Source organism: Salvelinus namaycush, unplaced genomic scaffold (genome assembly GCF_016432855.1).
Source record: "Salvelinus namaycush isolate Seneca unplaced genomic scaffold, SaNama_1.0 Scaffold1393, whole genome shotgun sequence".
In the NCBI taxonomy this organism is placed as follows: domain Eukaryota; kingdom Metazoa; phylum Chordata; class Actinopteri; order Salmoniformes; family Salmonidae; genus Salvelinus; species Salvelinus namaycush.
Genome location: NW_024058112.1, coordinates 15,015 through 33,712, shown reverse-complemented (window position 1 = coordinate 33,712; position 18,698 = coordinate 15,015). Strand labels below are relative to the sequence as shown.

The 18,698-nt window shown below is 43.1% G+C and overlaps 1 protein-coding gene across 1 annotated transcript in view; it reads left to right on the top strand.

Moving 5' to 3' along the window:
- Positions 1–3,101: 3,101 nt before the first annotated feature.
- Positions 3,102–18,698, top strand: part of reep3b (receptor accessory protein 3b) — a gene marked incomplete at its 3' end in the record, with an annotated part of 28,740 nt that continues 13,143 nt past the window's right edge. Inside the window, exon 1 of the mRNA XM_038982995.1 lies at positions 3,102–3,444. Coding sequence (XP_038838923.1) covers positions 3,413–3,444 — 32 coding nt within the window. The remainder of the gene's footprint in view (positions 3,445–18,698) is intronic.

Below are 18,698 nucleotides of genomic sequence, written 5' to 3'. Positions count from 1 at the left end.
GGCCCTGGTCAAACGTTGTGCACTATATAGGGGCTAGGGTGCCTTTTGGGACCCAGATACACTCTCCTCCTGAAAACAGAGGAGTCCAACCAGCCCGAGATGTACCAAAGCAGAGCAGGCAATTCCACCAGTCTAATTTTCAGCCACTTGAACACCAATGATTGCAATTAGAAATGGCATCGGACCCTTCAGTGGTATCATGCTTTCAGTCAGAAGCAATCACTAAATTATTTCTGCAATTGCTTCTTCGTGGATTAATCAAATCCTCACATGTAGCGTACAGAGAAAAATGCAATTGTCTGACTTAAAGAGGAATTTCATTATCCTTATCGTTATTGTAAAGATTCCACATTTTGAATAGCCTTGTAATGTTGCCATTGTGCAGCAACATCATCACTGGCAGTTCATGGAGAGTTTAAGCCTTGTCTCTTCAATGCACAAATGTGGCATCTGTGTTCAGTTTCGCTTTGTGAGACCCGGGATCCCGTGGGGAATCTCTCTAGCCTACTGGCGTGTTCATGAATAACATTCAATATTATCTACAGTGGCAAGAAAAAGTATGTGAAACCCTTTGGATTTAGGGCTTTCCCCTGTTCACCGACTAAATCCAGTGTAGGGCTTTCCCCTGTTCACAGACTAAATCCAGTGTAGGGCTTTCCCCTGTTCACAGACTAAATCCAGTGTAGGGCTTTCCCCTGTTCACAGACTAAATCCAGTGTAGGGCTTTCCCCTGTTCACAGACTAAATCCAGTGTAGGGCTTTCCCCTGTTCACAGACTAAATCCACTGTAGGGCTTTCCCCTGTTCACAGACTAAATCCAGTGTAGGGCTTTCCCCTGTTCACCGACTAAATCCACTGCAGGTCTTTCCCCTGTTCACAGACTAAATCCACTATTGTGCTTTCCCCTGTTCACCGACTAAATCCACTGTAGGGCTTTCCCCTGTGTAACAGTATAACTTTAAACCGTCCCCTCGCCCCGACACGGGCGCGAACCAGGGACCTTCTGCACATATCAACAACGGTCGCCCACGAAGCATCATTACCCATCGCTCCACAAAGGCCGCGGCCCTTGCAGAGCAAGGGGCAACACTACTAATAGGTTTCAGAGCAAGTGACGTAACTGATTGAAACGCTACTAGCGCGTACCCGCTAACTAGCTAGCCATTTCACATCCGTTACACTCACCCCCCTTTCAACCTCCTCCTTTTCCGCAGCAACCAGTGATCCGGGTCACGGCACCAATGTAACAGTATAACTTTACGGCGTCCCCTCGCCCCGACACGGCCGTGAACCAGGGACCCTCTGCACACATCAACAACGGTCGCCCACGAAGCATCGTTACCGATCGCTCCACAAAGGCCGCGGCCCTTGCAGAGCAAGGGGCAACACTACTAATAGGTTTCAGAGCAAGTGACGTAACTGATTGAAACGCTACTAGCGCGTACCCGCTAACTAGCTAGCCATTTCACATCCGTTACACGTGTTCACCGACTAAATCCACTGTAGGGCTTTCCCCTGTTCACAGACTAAATCCACTATTGTGCTTTCCCCTGTTCACTGACTAAATCCACTGTAGGGCTTTCCCCTGTTCACAGACTAAATCCACTGTAGGGCTTTCCCCTGTTCACAGACTAAATCCACTGTAGGGCTTTCCCCTGTTCACAGACTAAATCCACTGTAGGGCTTTCCCCTGTTCACAGACTAAATCCACTGTAGGGCTTTCCCCTGTTTACAGACTAAATCCACTGTAGGGCTTTCCCCTGTTCACAGACTAAATCCACTAGGGCTTTCCCCTGTTCACAGACTAAATCCACTGTAGGGCTTTCCCCTGTTTACAGACTAAATCCACTGTAGGGCTTTCCCCTGTTCACAGACTAAATCCACTGTAGGGCTTTCCCCTGTTTACAGACTAAATCCACTGTAGGGCTTTCCCCTGTTTACAGACTAAATCCACTGTAGGGCTTTCCCCTGTTCACAGACTAAATCCACTGTAGGGCTTTCCCCTGTTCACAGACTAAATCCACTGTAGGGCTTTCCCCTGTTCACAGACTAAATCCACTGTAGGGCTTTCCCCTGTTCACAGACTAAATCCACTGCAGTGCTTTCCCCTGTTCACCGACTAAATCCACTGTAGGGCTTTCCCCTGTTCACAGACTAAATCCACTGCATGGAAGGGGAGGGTCCCTGTGTGCTAGTTTACCTCTGACCTCCCATCTGTAGGCTACTGACCAGAACAGAATACGGTTCATCATAAACCTGACCAGACACTTTGTTTTTGTGATTGTAGTAATCAACATGTTAAAGATTCATTATTGATCTACTCTACTGCGCATATCATTATATTTTCCTAAACCCTATGATACGGCTTAATACCTCAAATGGTTTTGTTGTTGGACTTTGTACAATGTTCTACAAGAGAGAATACTTTATAGTACAGGGCATGAAATTAATCAATATATATTTTTTTTTATTTAACTAGGCATGTCAGTTAAGAACAAATTCTTATTTACAATGACGGCCTATACCGGCCCAACCCTAACGACGCTGGGCCAATTTTGCACCGCCCTATGGGACTCCCAATCACGGCCGGTTGTGATACAGCCTGGATTTGAACTAGGGTGTGTAGTGACATCTCTAGCACTGCGATGCAGTGCCTTAGACTGCTGCGCCACTCTGGAGTATATAATTATACACATATAATATTTTCCCATAATTACAGATATAGGTGTTATGGCTCTTTATGTGCTCTCTCTGCAAATGAAACCTATGTGATGAGCATTGATCCAGTATAATTTGTCTATTTTTAAATAAATCACTGCTAACCGATGAGGTTATTATTTTACAGTACTTCCTTGCGACAACAGCGCATCGTAAAGCAACAATACTATTCTCAACGCTTTGTACTATGATTGGTTCATACTCGCCACGCATCGAATCTACACCAATCAGAGTTGGGTATGATATTTCACCATATCTCACATGGACCATCTTCACTAGCCAATAGTTATGCGGCATTGGTGTAAACAGGCACTTCTGTCCAATTAGATAAAGCAGGAGGAAGGTCTATCTGATCTCAGGTCAGCTGGTGTGCAGCGCCGTTCTTCGTGCCAAGCACAGACATAAGAGAGGTGAAGGAGGTGGACCCGAAGGAGTTGGGCTAGCTTTAATAAAATCATTTAAACATAGCTAGCTAAGTCGTAACCTCTCGCTTTAGCCGATGGCTGCTTTATCTTAGATTCGTGAATCAACACGTTTTATTTTTTTAAAGTCACGGACATGGTTGAGAAGATAGCTCGTAGTTAACTTGTTGCTGAAGTGTTTACCGTGGTTACCACCACTCCGGTGTAGCCGTTACCTCTCCAGCCCCGGGGCCCTCTCTCTTCTGCCTCTCAACTAACCTCGATCTGGAAATATGGTGTCGTGGATGATCTCCAGAAGCGTTGTGTAAGTTAGGGGCGAATTTTATATGTATCTTGCTGAAATTATTATAGCAGACTACTTTTTTAAAAGCTGTTTTCTATAGTTAGCTGGATAGGTAGCCAACGTTCCAAGTTTAGCTAGCTAACCAATTAGCCATGCTAACGCACATTTTAGCATGGCACTTGAAATTACTTTTAAGCAAAGCAATTTCGCTTATTGTATGGTATTCATTTCGAAGTTATGTTTGTAAAAGTTGTGTAAAAATGTAAACTCATAATATTGTCAACATTGACAACTATTACCTAACGTTAGCTAGCAAGCTGCCTAACGTTAGCTTATTGTTGTTTACGTTTTTGGCCCTGTAAGAGTTGTACCAAAGGATGTCGTTTAGCCACGTCTTAACTAGCTAGAAGCAGGTCAGTAAGTTATGCTATCTGGAAACTATTTAGTTAAGTTAGTTAGCGTTGGAACCGCACTACATCCCGGCTGTGTGGACAGTGATAGATTTCGTGGTAGGATGTTTCGGGTGAAGTTCTGTGGTCTAATTGAAGCACGGAATGTGGTGCGGTTCGTACAAAAGTTGGATTCAGATGTTTATTTGATAGCGAAGGACACATTTCACTTTACATCAAGTAGAGTTCCTAGAGAGAATACATAAATGTTATGCCTTTGCTGACGGGAAACTTTTTTTGTTTGTTAAAGCCGGCTATATTGTGGTAGGGTTATTTTCTGCCGCCGTCCACCAGAATAATGCACAACTCAAGTAGCCTAACCAATACAGACTCCCAGTGTTGTGTCCCATGACTACTAGTTAGCTTGCTGACCACACAAGTATGTGAGATCAGATTATGGATGAGTTTGTACATTTTAGAGAAAGTAAGCGCCCCAGTTTTTACCCTGAGCTTCCTCCGTCACAACTCATGTTCCGGTACAATTACATAACTACTGTAGGCTACAGTACATGGACGGGGGAGACTGCTTCAGGTGCAATTGGGAGAAGAGACAGCACAGTATTTACAGTCTACACGGTGTCATGTTCTTCCACTGTAGCCTACACTGGACACGAGTCACTGGTAAAGGCATCCTGTCAATGCTTCAAAACAATCAGACAATTCATTTAAAAGTAATACAAAAGTGAAAGCATTAGACAACACATGTTGTAGTCTACAGGGCTAGTAGCCATATACATTAGATAACATGTTGTAGTCTACAGGGCTAGTAGCCATATGTATTAGACAACATGTTGTAGTCTACAGGGCTAGTAGCCATATGCATTAGATAACACATGTTGTAGTCTACAGGGCTAGTAGTCATATGTATTAGACAACATGTTGTAGTCTACAGGGCTAGTAGTCATATGTATTAGACAACATGTTGTAGTCTACAGGGCTAGTAGTCATATGCATTAGACAACACATGTTGTAGTCTACAGGGCTAGTAGCCATATGCATTAGATAACACATGTTGTAGTCTACAGGGCTAGTAGTCATATGCATTAGATAACATGTTGTAGTCTACAGGGCAAGTAGTCATATGCATTAGATAACATGTTGTAGTCTACAGGGCTAGTAGTCATATGCATTAGATAACATGTAGTCTACAGGGCTAGTAGTCATATGCATTAGACAACATGTTGTAGTCTACAGGGCTAGTAGCCATATGCATTAGATAACATGTTGAGGTCTACAGGGCTAGTAGTCATATGCATTAGATAACATGTTGTAGTCTACAGGGCTAGTAGTCATATGCATTAGATAACATGTTGTAGTCTACAGGGCTAGTAGTCATATGCATTAGACAACACATGTTGTAGTCTACAGGGCTAGTAGTCATATGCATTAGACAACACATGTTGTAGTCTACAGGGCTAGTAGTCATATGCATTAGATAACATGTAGTCTACAGGGCTAGTAGTCATATGCATTAGACAACACATGTTGTAGTCTACAGGGCTAGTAGTCATATGCATTAGACAACATATGTTGTAGTCTACAGGGCTAGTAGTCATATGCATTAGATAACATGTAGTCTACAGGGCTAGTAGTCATATGCATTAGACAACACATGTTGTAGTCTACAGGGCTAGTAGCCATATGCATTAGACAACACATGTTGTAGTCTACAGGGCTAGTAGCCATATGCATTAGACAACATGTTGAGGTCTACAGGGCTAGTAGTCATATGCATTAGATAACATGTTGTAGTCTACAGGGCTAGTAGTCATATGCATTAGATAACATGTTGTAGTCTACAGGGCTAGTAGTCATATGCATTAGACAACACATGTTGTAGTCTACAGGGCTAGTAGTCATATGCATTAGACAACACATGTTGTAGTCTACAGGGCTAGTAGTCATATGCATTAGATAACATGTAGTCTACAGGGCTAGTAGTCATATGCATTAGACAACACATGTTGTAGTCTACAGGGCTAGTAGTCATATGCATTAGACAACATATGTTGTAGTCTACAGGGCTAGTAGTCATATGCATTAGATAACATGTAGTCTACAGGGCTAGTAGTCATATGCATTAGACAACACATGTTGTAGTCTACAGGGCTAGTAGCCATATGCATTAGACAACACATGTTGTAGTCTACAGGGCTAGTAGCCATATGCATTAGACAACATGTTGTAGTCTACAGGGCTAGTAGTCATATGCATTAGACAACACATGTTGTAGTCTACAGGGCAAGTAGTCATATGCATTAGATAACATGTTGTAGTCTACAGGGCTAGTAGTCATATGCATTAGACAACATGTTGTAGTCTACAGGGCTAGTAGCCATATGCATTAGACAACATGTTGTAGTCTACAGGGCTAGTAGCCATATGCATTAGATAACATGTTGTAGTCTACAGGGCTAGTAGCCATATGCATTAGATAACATGTTGTAGTCTACAGGGCTAGTAGCCATATGCATTAGACAACATGTTGTAGTCTACAGGGCTAGTAGTCATATGCATTAGACAACACATGTTGTAGTCTACAGGGCTAGTAGTCATATGCATTAGACAACACATGTTGTAGTCTACAGGGCTAGTAGTCATATGCATTAGACAACACATGTTGTAGTCTACAGGGCTAGTAGTCATATGCATTAGATAACATGTAGTCTACAGGGCTAGTAGTCATATGCATTAGACAACACATGTTGTAGTCTACAGGGCTAGTAGTCATATGCATTAGACAACACATGTTGTAGTCTACAGGGCTAGTAGTCATATGCATTAGATAACATGTTGTAGTCTACAGGGCTAGTAGCCATATGCATTAGACAACATGTTGTAGTCTACAGGGCTAGTAGTCATATGCATTAGACAACATGTTGTAGTCTACAGGGCTAGTAGTCATATGCATTAGACAACACATGTTGTAGTCTACAGGGCTAGTAGTCATATGCATTAGACAACACATGTTGTAGTCTACAGGGCTAGTAGTCATATGCATTAGACAACACATGTTGTAGTCTACAGGGCTAGTAGTCATATGCATTAGACAACACATGTTGTAGTCTACAGGGCTAGTAGCCATATGCATTAGACAACACATGTTGTAGTCTACAGGGCTAGTAGTCATATGCATTAGATAACATGTAGTCTACAGGGCTAGTAGCCATATGCATTAGACAACATGTTGTAGTCTACAGGGCTAGTAGCCATATGCATTAGACAACACATGTTGTAGTCTACAGGGCTAGTAGCCATATGCATTAGATAACATGTTGTAGTCTACAGGGCTAGTAGCCATATGCATTAGATAACATGTTGTAGTCTACAGGGCTAGTAGTCATATGCATTAGATAACATGTTGTAGTCTACAGGGCTAGTAGTCATATGCATTAGACAACACATGTTGTAGTCTACAGGGCAAGTAGTCATATGCATTAGATAACATGTTGTAGTCTACAGGGCTAGTAGTCATATGCATTAGATAACATGTTGTAGTCTACAGGGCTAGTAGCCATATGCATTAGATAACATGTTGTAGTCTACAGGGCTAGTAGCCATATGCATTAGATAACATGTTGTAGTCTACAGGGCTAGTAGTCATATGTATTAGATAACATGTTGTAGTCTACAGGGCTAGTAGTCATATGTATTAGATAACATGTTGTAGTCTACAGGGCTAGTAGCCATATGCATTAGACAACACATGTTGTAGTCTACAGGGCTAGTAGCCATATGCATTAGACAACACATGTTGTAGTCTACAGGGCTAGTAGCCATATGCATTAGATAACATGTTGTAGTCTACAGGGCTAGTAGTCATATGTATTAGACAACACATGTTGTAGTCTACAGGGCTAGTAGTCATATGCATTAGATAACATGTTGTAGTCTACAGGGCTAGTAGCCATATGCATTAGATAACATGTTGTAGTCTACAGGGCTAGTAGCCATATGCATTAGATAACATGTTGTAGTCTACAGGGCTAGTAGTCATATGTATTAGATAACATGTTGTAGTCTACAGGGCTAGTAGCCATATGTATTAGATAACATGTTGTAGTCTACAGGGCTAGTAGCCATATGCATTAGACAACACATGTTGTAGTCTACAGGGCTAGTAGTCATATGCATTAGATAACATGTTGTAGTCTACAGGGCTAGTAGTCATATGCATTAGACAACACATGTTGTAGTCTACAGGGCAAGTAGTCATATGCATTAGATAACATGTTGTAGTCTACAGGGCTAGTAGTCATATGCATTAGATAACATGTTGTAGTCTACAGGGCTAGTAGCCATATGCATTAGATAACATGTTGTAGTCTACAGGGCTAGTAGTCATATGTATTAGATAACATGTTGTAGTCTACAGGGCTAGTAGTCATATGTATTAGATAACATGTTGTAGTCTACAGGGCTAGTAGCCATATGCATTAGACAACACATGTTGTAGTCTACAGGGCTAGTAGTCATATGCATTAGACAACACATGTTGTAGTCTACAGGGCTAGTAGTCATATGCATTAGACAACACATGTTGTAGTCTACAGGGCTAGTAGCCATATGCATTAGACAACACATGTTGTAGTCTACAGGGCTAGTAGTCATATGCATTAGATAACATGTAGTCTACAGGGCTAGTAGCCATATGCATTAGACAACATGTTGTAGTCTACAGGGCTAGTAGCCATATGCATTAGACAACACATGTTGTAGTCTACAGGGCTAGTAGCCATATGCATTAGATAACATGTTGTAGTCTACAGGGCTAGTAGCCATATGCATTAGATAACATGTTGTAGTCTACAGGGCTAGTAGCCATATGCATTAGATAACATGTTGTAGTCTACAGGGCTAGTAGTCATATGTATTAGACAACACATGTTGTAGTCTACAGGGCTAGTAGCCATATGCATTAGACAACACATGTTGTAGTCTACAGGGCTAGTAGCCATATGCATTAGATAACATGTTGTAGTCTACAGGGCTAGTAGTCATATGTATTAGACAACACATGTTGTAGTCTACAGGGCTAGTAGTCATATGCATTAGATAACATGTTGTAGTCTACAGGGCTAGTAGTCATATGCATTAGATAACATGTTGTAGTCTACAGGGCTAGTAGCCATATGCATTAGATAACATGTTGTAGTCTACAGGGCTAGTAGCCATATGCATTAGATAACATGTTGTAGTCTACAGGGCTAGTAGCCATATGCATTAGACAACACATGTTGTAGTCTACAGGGCTAGTAGTCATATGTATTAGATAACATGTTGTAGTCTACAGGGCTAGTAGTCATATGCATTAGATAACATGTTGTAGTCTACAGGGCTAGTAGTCATATGCATTAGACAACACATGTTGTAGTCTACAGGGCTAGTAGTCATATGCATTAGATAACATGTTGTAGTCTACAGGGCTAGTAGTCATATGCATTAGACAACACATGTTGTAGTCTACAGGGCTAGTAGTCATATGTATTAGATAACATGTTGTAGTCTACAGGGCTAGTAGCCATATGCATTAGGCAACACATGTTGTAGTCTACAGGGCTAGTAGTCATATGCATTAGACAACATGTAGTCTACAGGGCTAGTAGCCATATGCATTAGATAACATGTTGTAGTCTACAGGGCTAGTAGTCATATGCATTAGATAACATGTTGTAGTATACAGGGCTAGTAGTCATATGCATTAGATAACATGTTGTAGTCTACAGGGCTAGTAGTCATATGCATTAGACAACACATGTTGTAGTCTACAGGGCTAGTAGCCATATGCATTAGATAACATGTTGTAGTCTACAGGGCTAGTAGCCATATGCATTAGATAACACATGTTCTGGTCTACAGGGCTAGCTAGCCATATGCATTAGATAACATGTTGTAGTCTACAGGGCAATTAGCCATATGCATTAGATAACATGTTGTAGTCTACAGGGCTAGTAGCCATATGCATTAGATAACACATGTTCTGGTCTACAGGGCTAGCTAGCCATATGCATTAGATAACATGTTGTAGTCTACAGGGCTAGTAGCCATATGCATTAGATAACACATGTTCTGGTCTACAGGGCTAGTAGCCATATGCATTAGATAACACATGTTCTGGTCTACAGGGCTAGTAGCCATATGCATTAGATAACACATGTTCTGGTCTACAGGGCTAGTAGCCATATTATGCTGCAGACAAGTTAACTTGGCAGTTATGGTCTGCCTGTATCCACGTTTAGCGTTTCCAGTTTCTAAGTCTGAAGTCGTGAGGGCAGAACTAGGCTCCTGCACTGATTCCGACGTCTCTTCCTCTCTGGTTTCACCTAATCAAATGAACCTGATCATGTGTCTGATCACGTGATTTAATCCACCAATGACAGAAGTAACTTCAAGGTACTGGGGCGTGTATTGTACAGCCTTCTTTAAGTGGTTATTACAGTTTAAGCAGGTTATGGGTTAGTGGATTGTCTTGTCTCCCAAGTCACGGGGAACCATGTAAGCATGTGTAAAACCAGTTGTTCCAGACTGCTGTGTTGGCTGGGTCCTTTTCATATCTTTCCATTGGTTTGTCATTTATAAGGTTTTTCCAGACTGTTGTGTTGGCTGGGTCCTTTTCATATCTTTCCATTGGTTTGTCATTTATAAGGTTTTTCCAGACTGTTGTGTTGGCTGGGTCCTTTTCATATCTTTCCATTGGTTTGTCATTTATAAGGTTTTTCCAGACTGCTGTGTTGGCTGGGTCCTTTTCATATCTTTCCATTGGTTTGTCATTTATAAGGTTTTTCCAGACTGCTGTGTTGGCTGGGTCCTTTTCATATCTTTCCATTGGTTTGTCATTTATAAGGTTTTTCCAGACTGCTGTGTTGGCTGGGTCCTTTTCATATCTTTCCATTGGTTTGTCATTTATAAGGTTTTTCCAGACTGCTGTGTTGGGTCCTTTTCATATCTTTCCATTGGTTTGTCATTTATAAGGTTTTTCCAGACTGCTGTGTTGGGTCGTTTTCATATCTTTCCATTGGTTTGTCATTTATAAGGTTTTTCCAGACTGCTGTGTTGGGTCCTTTTCATATCTTTCCATTGGCTGTGTTGGCTGGGTCCTTTTCATATCTTTCCATTGGTTTGTGTTGGCTGGGTCCTTTTCATATCTTTCCATTGGTTTGTCATTTATAAGGTGTGTTCATGATTGACTTGTTTTTGAGGCTTGGTGGAATAGGAATGTGAAATTAGTCATGTAATATACAATGGAGTCTACTCACTGTTTATGGATGATTACATTTGTTTACATCAATGGATATGTTGGGGGGGGCAACTTTAGTTTTTCTAACTACACTGAACAAAAATATAAACGCAAAATGCAACTATTTCCATGTTACAGTTCATATTAGGAAATCAGTCAATTGAAATAAATTAGGCCCTAATCTATGGATTGCACATGACTGGGAATACCGATATGCAGCTGTTGGTCACATATACACAGAGCCTTCGGAAAGTATTCAGACCCCTTGACTTTTTCCACATTTTTATGTTACAGCCTTATTCTAAAATTACTTTTTTTCCACCCTCATCAATCTACACACAATACCACATAATGACAAAGCAAAAACTGGTTTTTAGAAATGGTTGTTAATTTATATTTAGAAAACTAATTTACGCAGTACTTTGTTGAAGCACCTTTTGGCAGCGACTATAGCCTCGAGTCATCTTGGGTATGACGCGACAAGCTTGGCACACCTGTATTTGGGGAGTTTCTCCCATTCTTCTCTGCAGATCCTCTCAAGCTCTGTCAGGTTGGATGGGGAGTGTTGTTGCATAGCTATATTCTCTCTGTTCCTGCCACTGAAAAACATCCCCACAGCATGATGCTTCCACCACCATGCCTCACCGTAGGGATGGTGCCAGGTTTCCTCCAGATGTGACGCTTGGCCTTCAGGACAAAGAGTTCAATCTTGGTTTAATCAGACCAGAGAATCTTGTTTCTCCTGGTCTGAGAGTCTTTAGGTGCCTTTTTGGAAAACTCAAAGCGGGCTGTTATGTGCCTTTTACTGAGGAGTGGCTTCCGTCTGGCCACTCTACTGGACAGATGACTGGTCTCAGACGATCCCGCAGGAGGCAAAGACGATGTAGAGGTCCTGGGCTGGCGTGGTTACATGTGGTCTGTGGTTGAGGCCGGTTGGATGTAATGACAAATTATCTAAATTGACTTTGGAGGCGGCTTCTCTGGCAGAAGCTCTGGTGGACATTCCTGCAGTCGGCATGCCAATTGGCATGCTCTGTCATCTTATCTTGGCAAAGGAGAAATGCTCCCTAACACGGATGTAAACTAATTTGTGCACACAAATAAGCCTTTTTGTGCCTATGGAAAATGTCTGTGATCTTTTATTTTGGCACATGGGACCAACACTTGTTTTACTATTGTTTCTACCTCTACTGGAACGTTGTAATTTTAGTTGGGATAATGACCAGGACCGATCTGGTTAGAAATGGCTGTAATTTTAGTTGGCATAATGACCAGGACCGATCTGGTTAGAAATGGCTGTAATTTTAGTTAGGATAATGACCAGGACCGATCTGGTTAGAAATGGCTGTAATTTTAGTTGGGATAATGACCAGGACCGATCTGGTTAGAAATGGCTGTAATTTTAGTTGGGATAATGACCAGGACAGATCTGGTTAGAAATGGCTGTAATTTTAGTTGGGATAATGACCAGGACCGATCTGGTTAGAAATGGCTGTAATTTTAACGGGTCTTTCTTTCCCCCCAACGTAGTTAATCCAAAACCACGGCCCGTTATTCAGAGGGGGGTCCTACAATGCTTTGAGCCTCTCCAAGTCAGGAAGTGAATATCACGTAGCGTGAAATTTCAGTCAATGATTTAATAACATTTGCCCTTTTATTTCAAGACTGATAAATATATTACCATAATGACGTGGACCGAACTAGCCGTTAAACATCCTGTAACGCTCATTCAGATTCAATGGCTGTAGCATAGTGTAGTAACCTGGTATATTTATGTTTACCAATAGATGGCAGTATTGACTCAAGACGGGGGTTTGCTTCCCGCTATCCGTAGCTATTTCCTATGTCTGCCTATTTAACTATGATTAAGAAAGCTTCAGGTAGTTTTAAGCCAGGTGCATAAGATAATGTAAATCTAAGTTACAATTAAATACTAAACCGTACGTAAGTCTCATGAGTCGTAATTCTAAGAAGCCTTTAAGGATACTACACATAGCGTATTCAAATGATTAGCTAATAAATACTAGAGAAATTATGAATAATAAGCATATGTTTTTACATGACAATAGACTACCAATGATTAATAAAAACAACTTCAAATACCGAGCTGGTAACGTTAAGTAGCCTCGGTTAACTTAGCTGACCTTCAATACAGGGATTTCAGCAGAGTTCTCTGAGACATTTTTACAACTCATTGAAACTCTGTAAATAAATACATGGGCAAATGTTACCAAACATGATAATAGGCCTGAATTATGGTAGGCAGCTAACTGTTAAATTACACTTTCCATCCTCAACGTAGAAGGTCACTGTCTCTGCGCCGGTCGCCTGTGAGTCAGACAACGCTAGCTAGCCAATGGGAGCGTAGTAATACGCCCCTCTGAATACCGGGGCGTAGTTTTGGCTTAACTGCGTTGGGGGGGAAACGAAAGACGCCATTTTTAACCACAAAAGATGGCTGAAAGGACCACTGGTAAATTGTGCTGTAGCAACAGCTGTGTATTTCCACAGAGGAACGCCATTAGCCCCTTTAACCCTGTAGCTGAAACCAGATGTTGGAGTTGAGATCTCTGGATCTTAAAATCCTTCCTCTGTCTTTATCCCAGTAACTCTACCGCTGACTCTCTCCCAGGCGTCATGCTAGGAGCCGTTAGCGAGCGGTGGCTCTGTCTTTATCCCAGTAACTCTACCGCTGACTCTCTCCCAGACGTCATGATCGGAGCCGTGAGCGAGCGGTGGCTCTGTCTTTATCCCAGTAACTCTACCGCTGACTCTCTCCCAGGCGTCATGCTAGGAGCCGTGAGCGAGCGGTGGCTCTGTCTTTATCCCAGTAACTCTACCGCTGACTCTCTCCCAGACGTCATGATCGGAGCCGTGAGCGAGCGGTGGCTCTGTCTTTATCCCAGTAACTCTACCGCTGACTCTCTCCCAGGCGTCATGCTAGGAGCCGTGAGCGAGCGGTGGCTCTGTCTTTATCCCAGTAACTCTACCGCTGACTCTCTCCCAGACGTCATGATCGGAGCCGTGAGCGAGCGGTGGCTCTGTCTTTATCCCAGTAACTCTACCGCTGACTCTCTCCCAGGCGTCATGCTAGGAGCCGTGAGCGAGCGGTGGGTTGTCAGTGATTACATTATTTGTATTTTTTTACCAGAACTGGGAAAGTTAATCTGAAACAGAATGTCAAGGCTTTTGTACGGGTGTCTTTTTTCAGCTGCATGCTGCTAGAGGCCCCATTTCACACAATTGTTTCAAGAAGCCTCTCTGCAGGCTCTGTCTCCTTCATGTTCAAGGTTTATGGAGAAATATTCCTCCTTCCCTGTGTGAAAATACTGCTGCCTGCCCCGAGCGGGACAGGGTCTATTTCTGCAGGCAAACAATGATTAATGTTTGATTTGGATAGTCCACCTGTAGATGCTCTACAGACGATCTACTAACACTAGCTCTAACCTTATCCTTCTCCTAACCCTTAACCTGAACCCTAACCTCTTAACCCTTCTCCTTACCCTTAACATGAACCCTAACCTCTTAACCCTTCTCCTAACCCTTAACCTGAACCTGAACCTCTTAACCCTTCTCCTTACCCTTAACCTGAACCCTAACCTCTTAACCCTTCTCCTTCTCCTAACCCTTAACCTGAACCCTAACCTCTTAACCCTTCTCCTTACCCTTAACATGAACCCTAACCTCTTAACCCTTATCCTAACCCTTAACATGAACCCTAACCTCTTAACCCTTCTCCTAACCCTTAACATGAACCCTAACCTCTTAACCCTTCTCCTAACCCGTAACATGAACCCTAACCTCTTAACCCTTATCCTTACCCTTAACCTGAACCCTAACCTCTTAACCCTTCTCCTTACCCTTAACATGAACCCTAACCTCTTAACCCTTCTCCTAACCCTTAACCTGAACCCTAACCTCTTAACCCTTCTCCTAACCCTTAACATGAACCCTAACCTCTTAACCCTTCTCCTAACCCTTAACATGAACCCTAACCTCTTAACCCTTCTCCTAACCCTTAACATGAACCCTAACCTCTTAACCCTTCTCCTAACCCTTAACATGAACCCTAACCTCTTAACCCTTATCCTAACCCTTAACATGAACCCTAACCTCTTAACCCTTCTCCTAACCCTTAACCTGAACCCTAACCTCTTAACCCTTACCCTTAACATGAACCCTAACCTCTTAACCCTTCTCCTTACCCTTAACCTGAACCTGAACCTCTTAACCCTTCTCCTAACCCTTAACATGAACCCTAACCTCTTAACCCTTACCCTTCTCCTAACCCTTAACCTGAACCTGAACCCTAACCTCTTAACCCTTACCCTAGCCTTAACATGAACCCTAACCTCTTAACCCTTACCCTTACCCTTAACATGAACCCTAACCTCTTAACCCTTACCCTAGCCTTAACATGAACCCTAACCTCTTAACCCTTACCCTTACCCTAGCCTTAACCTGAACCCTAACCTCTTAACCCTTATCCTTACCCTTAACCTGAACCTGAACCCTAACCTCTTAACCCTTACCCTAGCCTTAACATGAACCCTAACCTCTTAACCCTTATCCTTACCCTTAACCTGAACCCTAACCTCTTAACCCTTCTCCTAAGCCTAAACTTAACCCTAGCCTTAACGTTAACCCTTAACCCTAGCCTAAACTTAACCCTAGCCTTAACGTTAACCCTTAACCCTAGCCTAAACTTACCCCTAGCCTTAACGTTAACCCTTACCCTAACCCTTATCCTAACCCTTATCCTAACCCTTATCCTAACCCTTATCCTAACCCTAGCCTTAACGTTAACCCTTACCCTAACCCTAGCAAGTAATTGCAGGTAGTTTGTTGATAGTATGACCATCCTGTAAGCATCTACAGATGGAAAATCTGGATTATCCAAATGAAGCGTGACCCAATGATTGTGTCCCAAGAGACCTGACCGTGGGTTACCAGGACAACAACTTCTCCTTCAACGTCAGCAAGACAAAGGAGCTGATCGTGGACTACAGGAAACGGAGGGTCGAGCACGCCCCCGTTCACATCGACGGGGCTGTAGTGGAGCGGGTCGAGAGCGTCAAGTTCCGCTGTGTTCGCATCAATAACAATCTATCGTGGTCCAAACACACCTACGCAGTGGTGAAGATGGTACCCTCAGATCCTCAAAGTTCTTCATCTGCACCGTTGAGAGCGTCTTGACTGACTGCGTCACCGCCTGGTATGACACCTGCTTCACATCCCACCGCAAGGCACTACAGAGGGTAGTGTGTGCGGCCCAGTACATCCCTGGGGCCAAGCTTCCTGCCATCCAGGACCTCTATACCAGGCGGTGTCAGAGGAAGGCACAAAAAACTGTCAAAGGCTCCAGCCACCCTAGTCATAGACTGTTCTCTGTTTCCGCACGGCAAGTGGTACTGATACACTGAGTCTGGAACCAATAGGACCCTGAGCAGCTTCTAACCCCAAGGGTGGCAGGTAGCCTAGCGGTTAAGTGTTGGCACGGTAACCGAAAGATCGCTGGTTCGAATCCCCGAGCTGGCAGTTAACTCACAACAACTGCTCCCCGGGCGCCGACACCGTCGATTTTTAAGGCAGCCCTCTCTGTGATCCAGAGGGGTTAAATACAGAAGACTCATTAAGGCAGCCCTCTCTCTGATCCAGAGGGGTTAAATACAGAAGACTCATTAAGGCAGCCCTCTCTGTGATCCAGAGGGGTTAAATACAGAAGACTCATTAAGGCAGCCCTCTCTGATCCAGAGGGGTTAAATACAGAAGACTCATTAAGGCAGCCCTCTCTCTGATCCAGAGGGGTTGGGTTAAATACAGAAGACTCATTAAGGCAGCCTTCTCTGTGATTCAGAGGGGTTGGGTTAAATACAGAAGACTCATTAAGGCAGCCCTCTCTCTGATCCAGAGGGGTTAAATACAGAAGACTCATTAAGGCAGCCCTCTCTGTGATCCAGAGGGGTTAAATACAGAAGACTCATTAAGGCAGCCCTCTCTGTGATCCAGAGGGGTTAAATACAGAAGACTCATTAAGGCAGCCCTCTCTGTGATCCAGAGGGGTTAAATACAGAAGACTCATTAAGGCAGCCCTCTCTGTGATCCAGAGGGGTTAAATACAGAAGACTCATTAAGGCAGCCCTCTCTCTGATCCAGAGGGGTTAAATACAGAAGACTCATTAAGGCAGCCCTCTCTCTGATCCAGAGGGGTTAAATACAGAAGACTCATTAAGGCAGCCCTCTCTGATCCAGAGGGGTTAAATACAGAAGACTCATTAAGGCAGCCCTCTCTCTGATCCAGAGGGGTTAAATACAGAAGACTCATTAAGGCAGCCCTCTCTCTGATCCAGAGGGGTTAAATACAGAAGACTCATTAAGGCAGCCCTCTCTGATCCAGAGGGGTTAAATACAGAAGACTCATTAAGGCAGCCCTCTCTCTGATCCAGAGGGGTTAAATACAGAAGACTCATTAAGGCAGCCCTCTCTCTGAACCAGTGGGGTTGGGTTAAATACAGAAGACTCATTAAGGCAGCCCTCTCTCTGAGGTGGTTTCTTCCCAGTGTAAATCTACTTCTATGGTGTGTCTACCCTCCTGGTGGTTTCTTCCCAGTGTAAATCTACTTCTATGGTGTGTCTACCCTCCTGGTGGTTTCTTCCCAGTGTAAATCTACTTCTATGGTGTGTCTACCCTCCTGCTGTCTGTGTTGTGGGTGACGCTACATTAAGCTGCTTTAAGAACAGCAGCCGCCTATTAACTAGTCAGACCACCGTTTTAATTCAACAAGTAGCTGTTACATGGAAGGACTTTTACCAATGACAGCCTTCCTTCCCTGTTGGAGGCTTAGAGAAAGGACTGTCTGACTACAGCCAACCAGGACTATTCATAGAGACCCTCTGCTGTTTCTATGGCAACAGCTACATAAACTCTGTCATGGAGGCGGGGCATGGTGGATCCCTGGACGGAGGCCATGAAACATAAAACGAACAGGAAGAGAATTTCACTCTTATACGCTCAGTGGACAGTTTATTAGGTTCACCCATCTAGTACTGGGTTGGACACACCTTTGCCTCCAGAACACTGTGAATTCTTCGGGGAATAAATTTGCTCCATTTTTTTTTTTTTATAAAGGGACCTTGAATAAAGGAAAAACCCTGGAATGAGTAGATGTGTCAACTTTTGACTGGTACTGTATGTAAAGTGATATTTCAGTTTTTTTTTTTAAATAGAAAAACAGTTTTTGCTTTGTCGTATGTGGTGGTGTTGAGGAAGGGGGGGGGACTATTAGTGTCCTCCTGTATGGCTGTGTGTTAGTGTCCTCCTGTCTGGCTGTGTGTTAGTGTCCTCCTGTATGGCTGTGTGTTAGTGTCCTCCTGTCTGGCTGTAAGGGGGGGGGGACTATAAACCTTTCAGAATAGGGCTGTAACGTGGAAGAAGTCGAGGGGTCTGAATATTTTCAGAGTTTTGTACGTGTATAGTTACGTACAGTGTGACTCCTCACTGCAGCCCTGTCTCAGATCAGCTCATAGAGAATCCTATAGGGACTATATATAATACATGGTGGACAGCCCATATGGCAGCATGCCCTGTA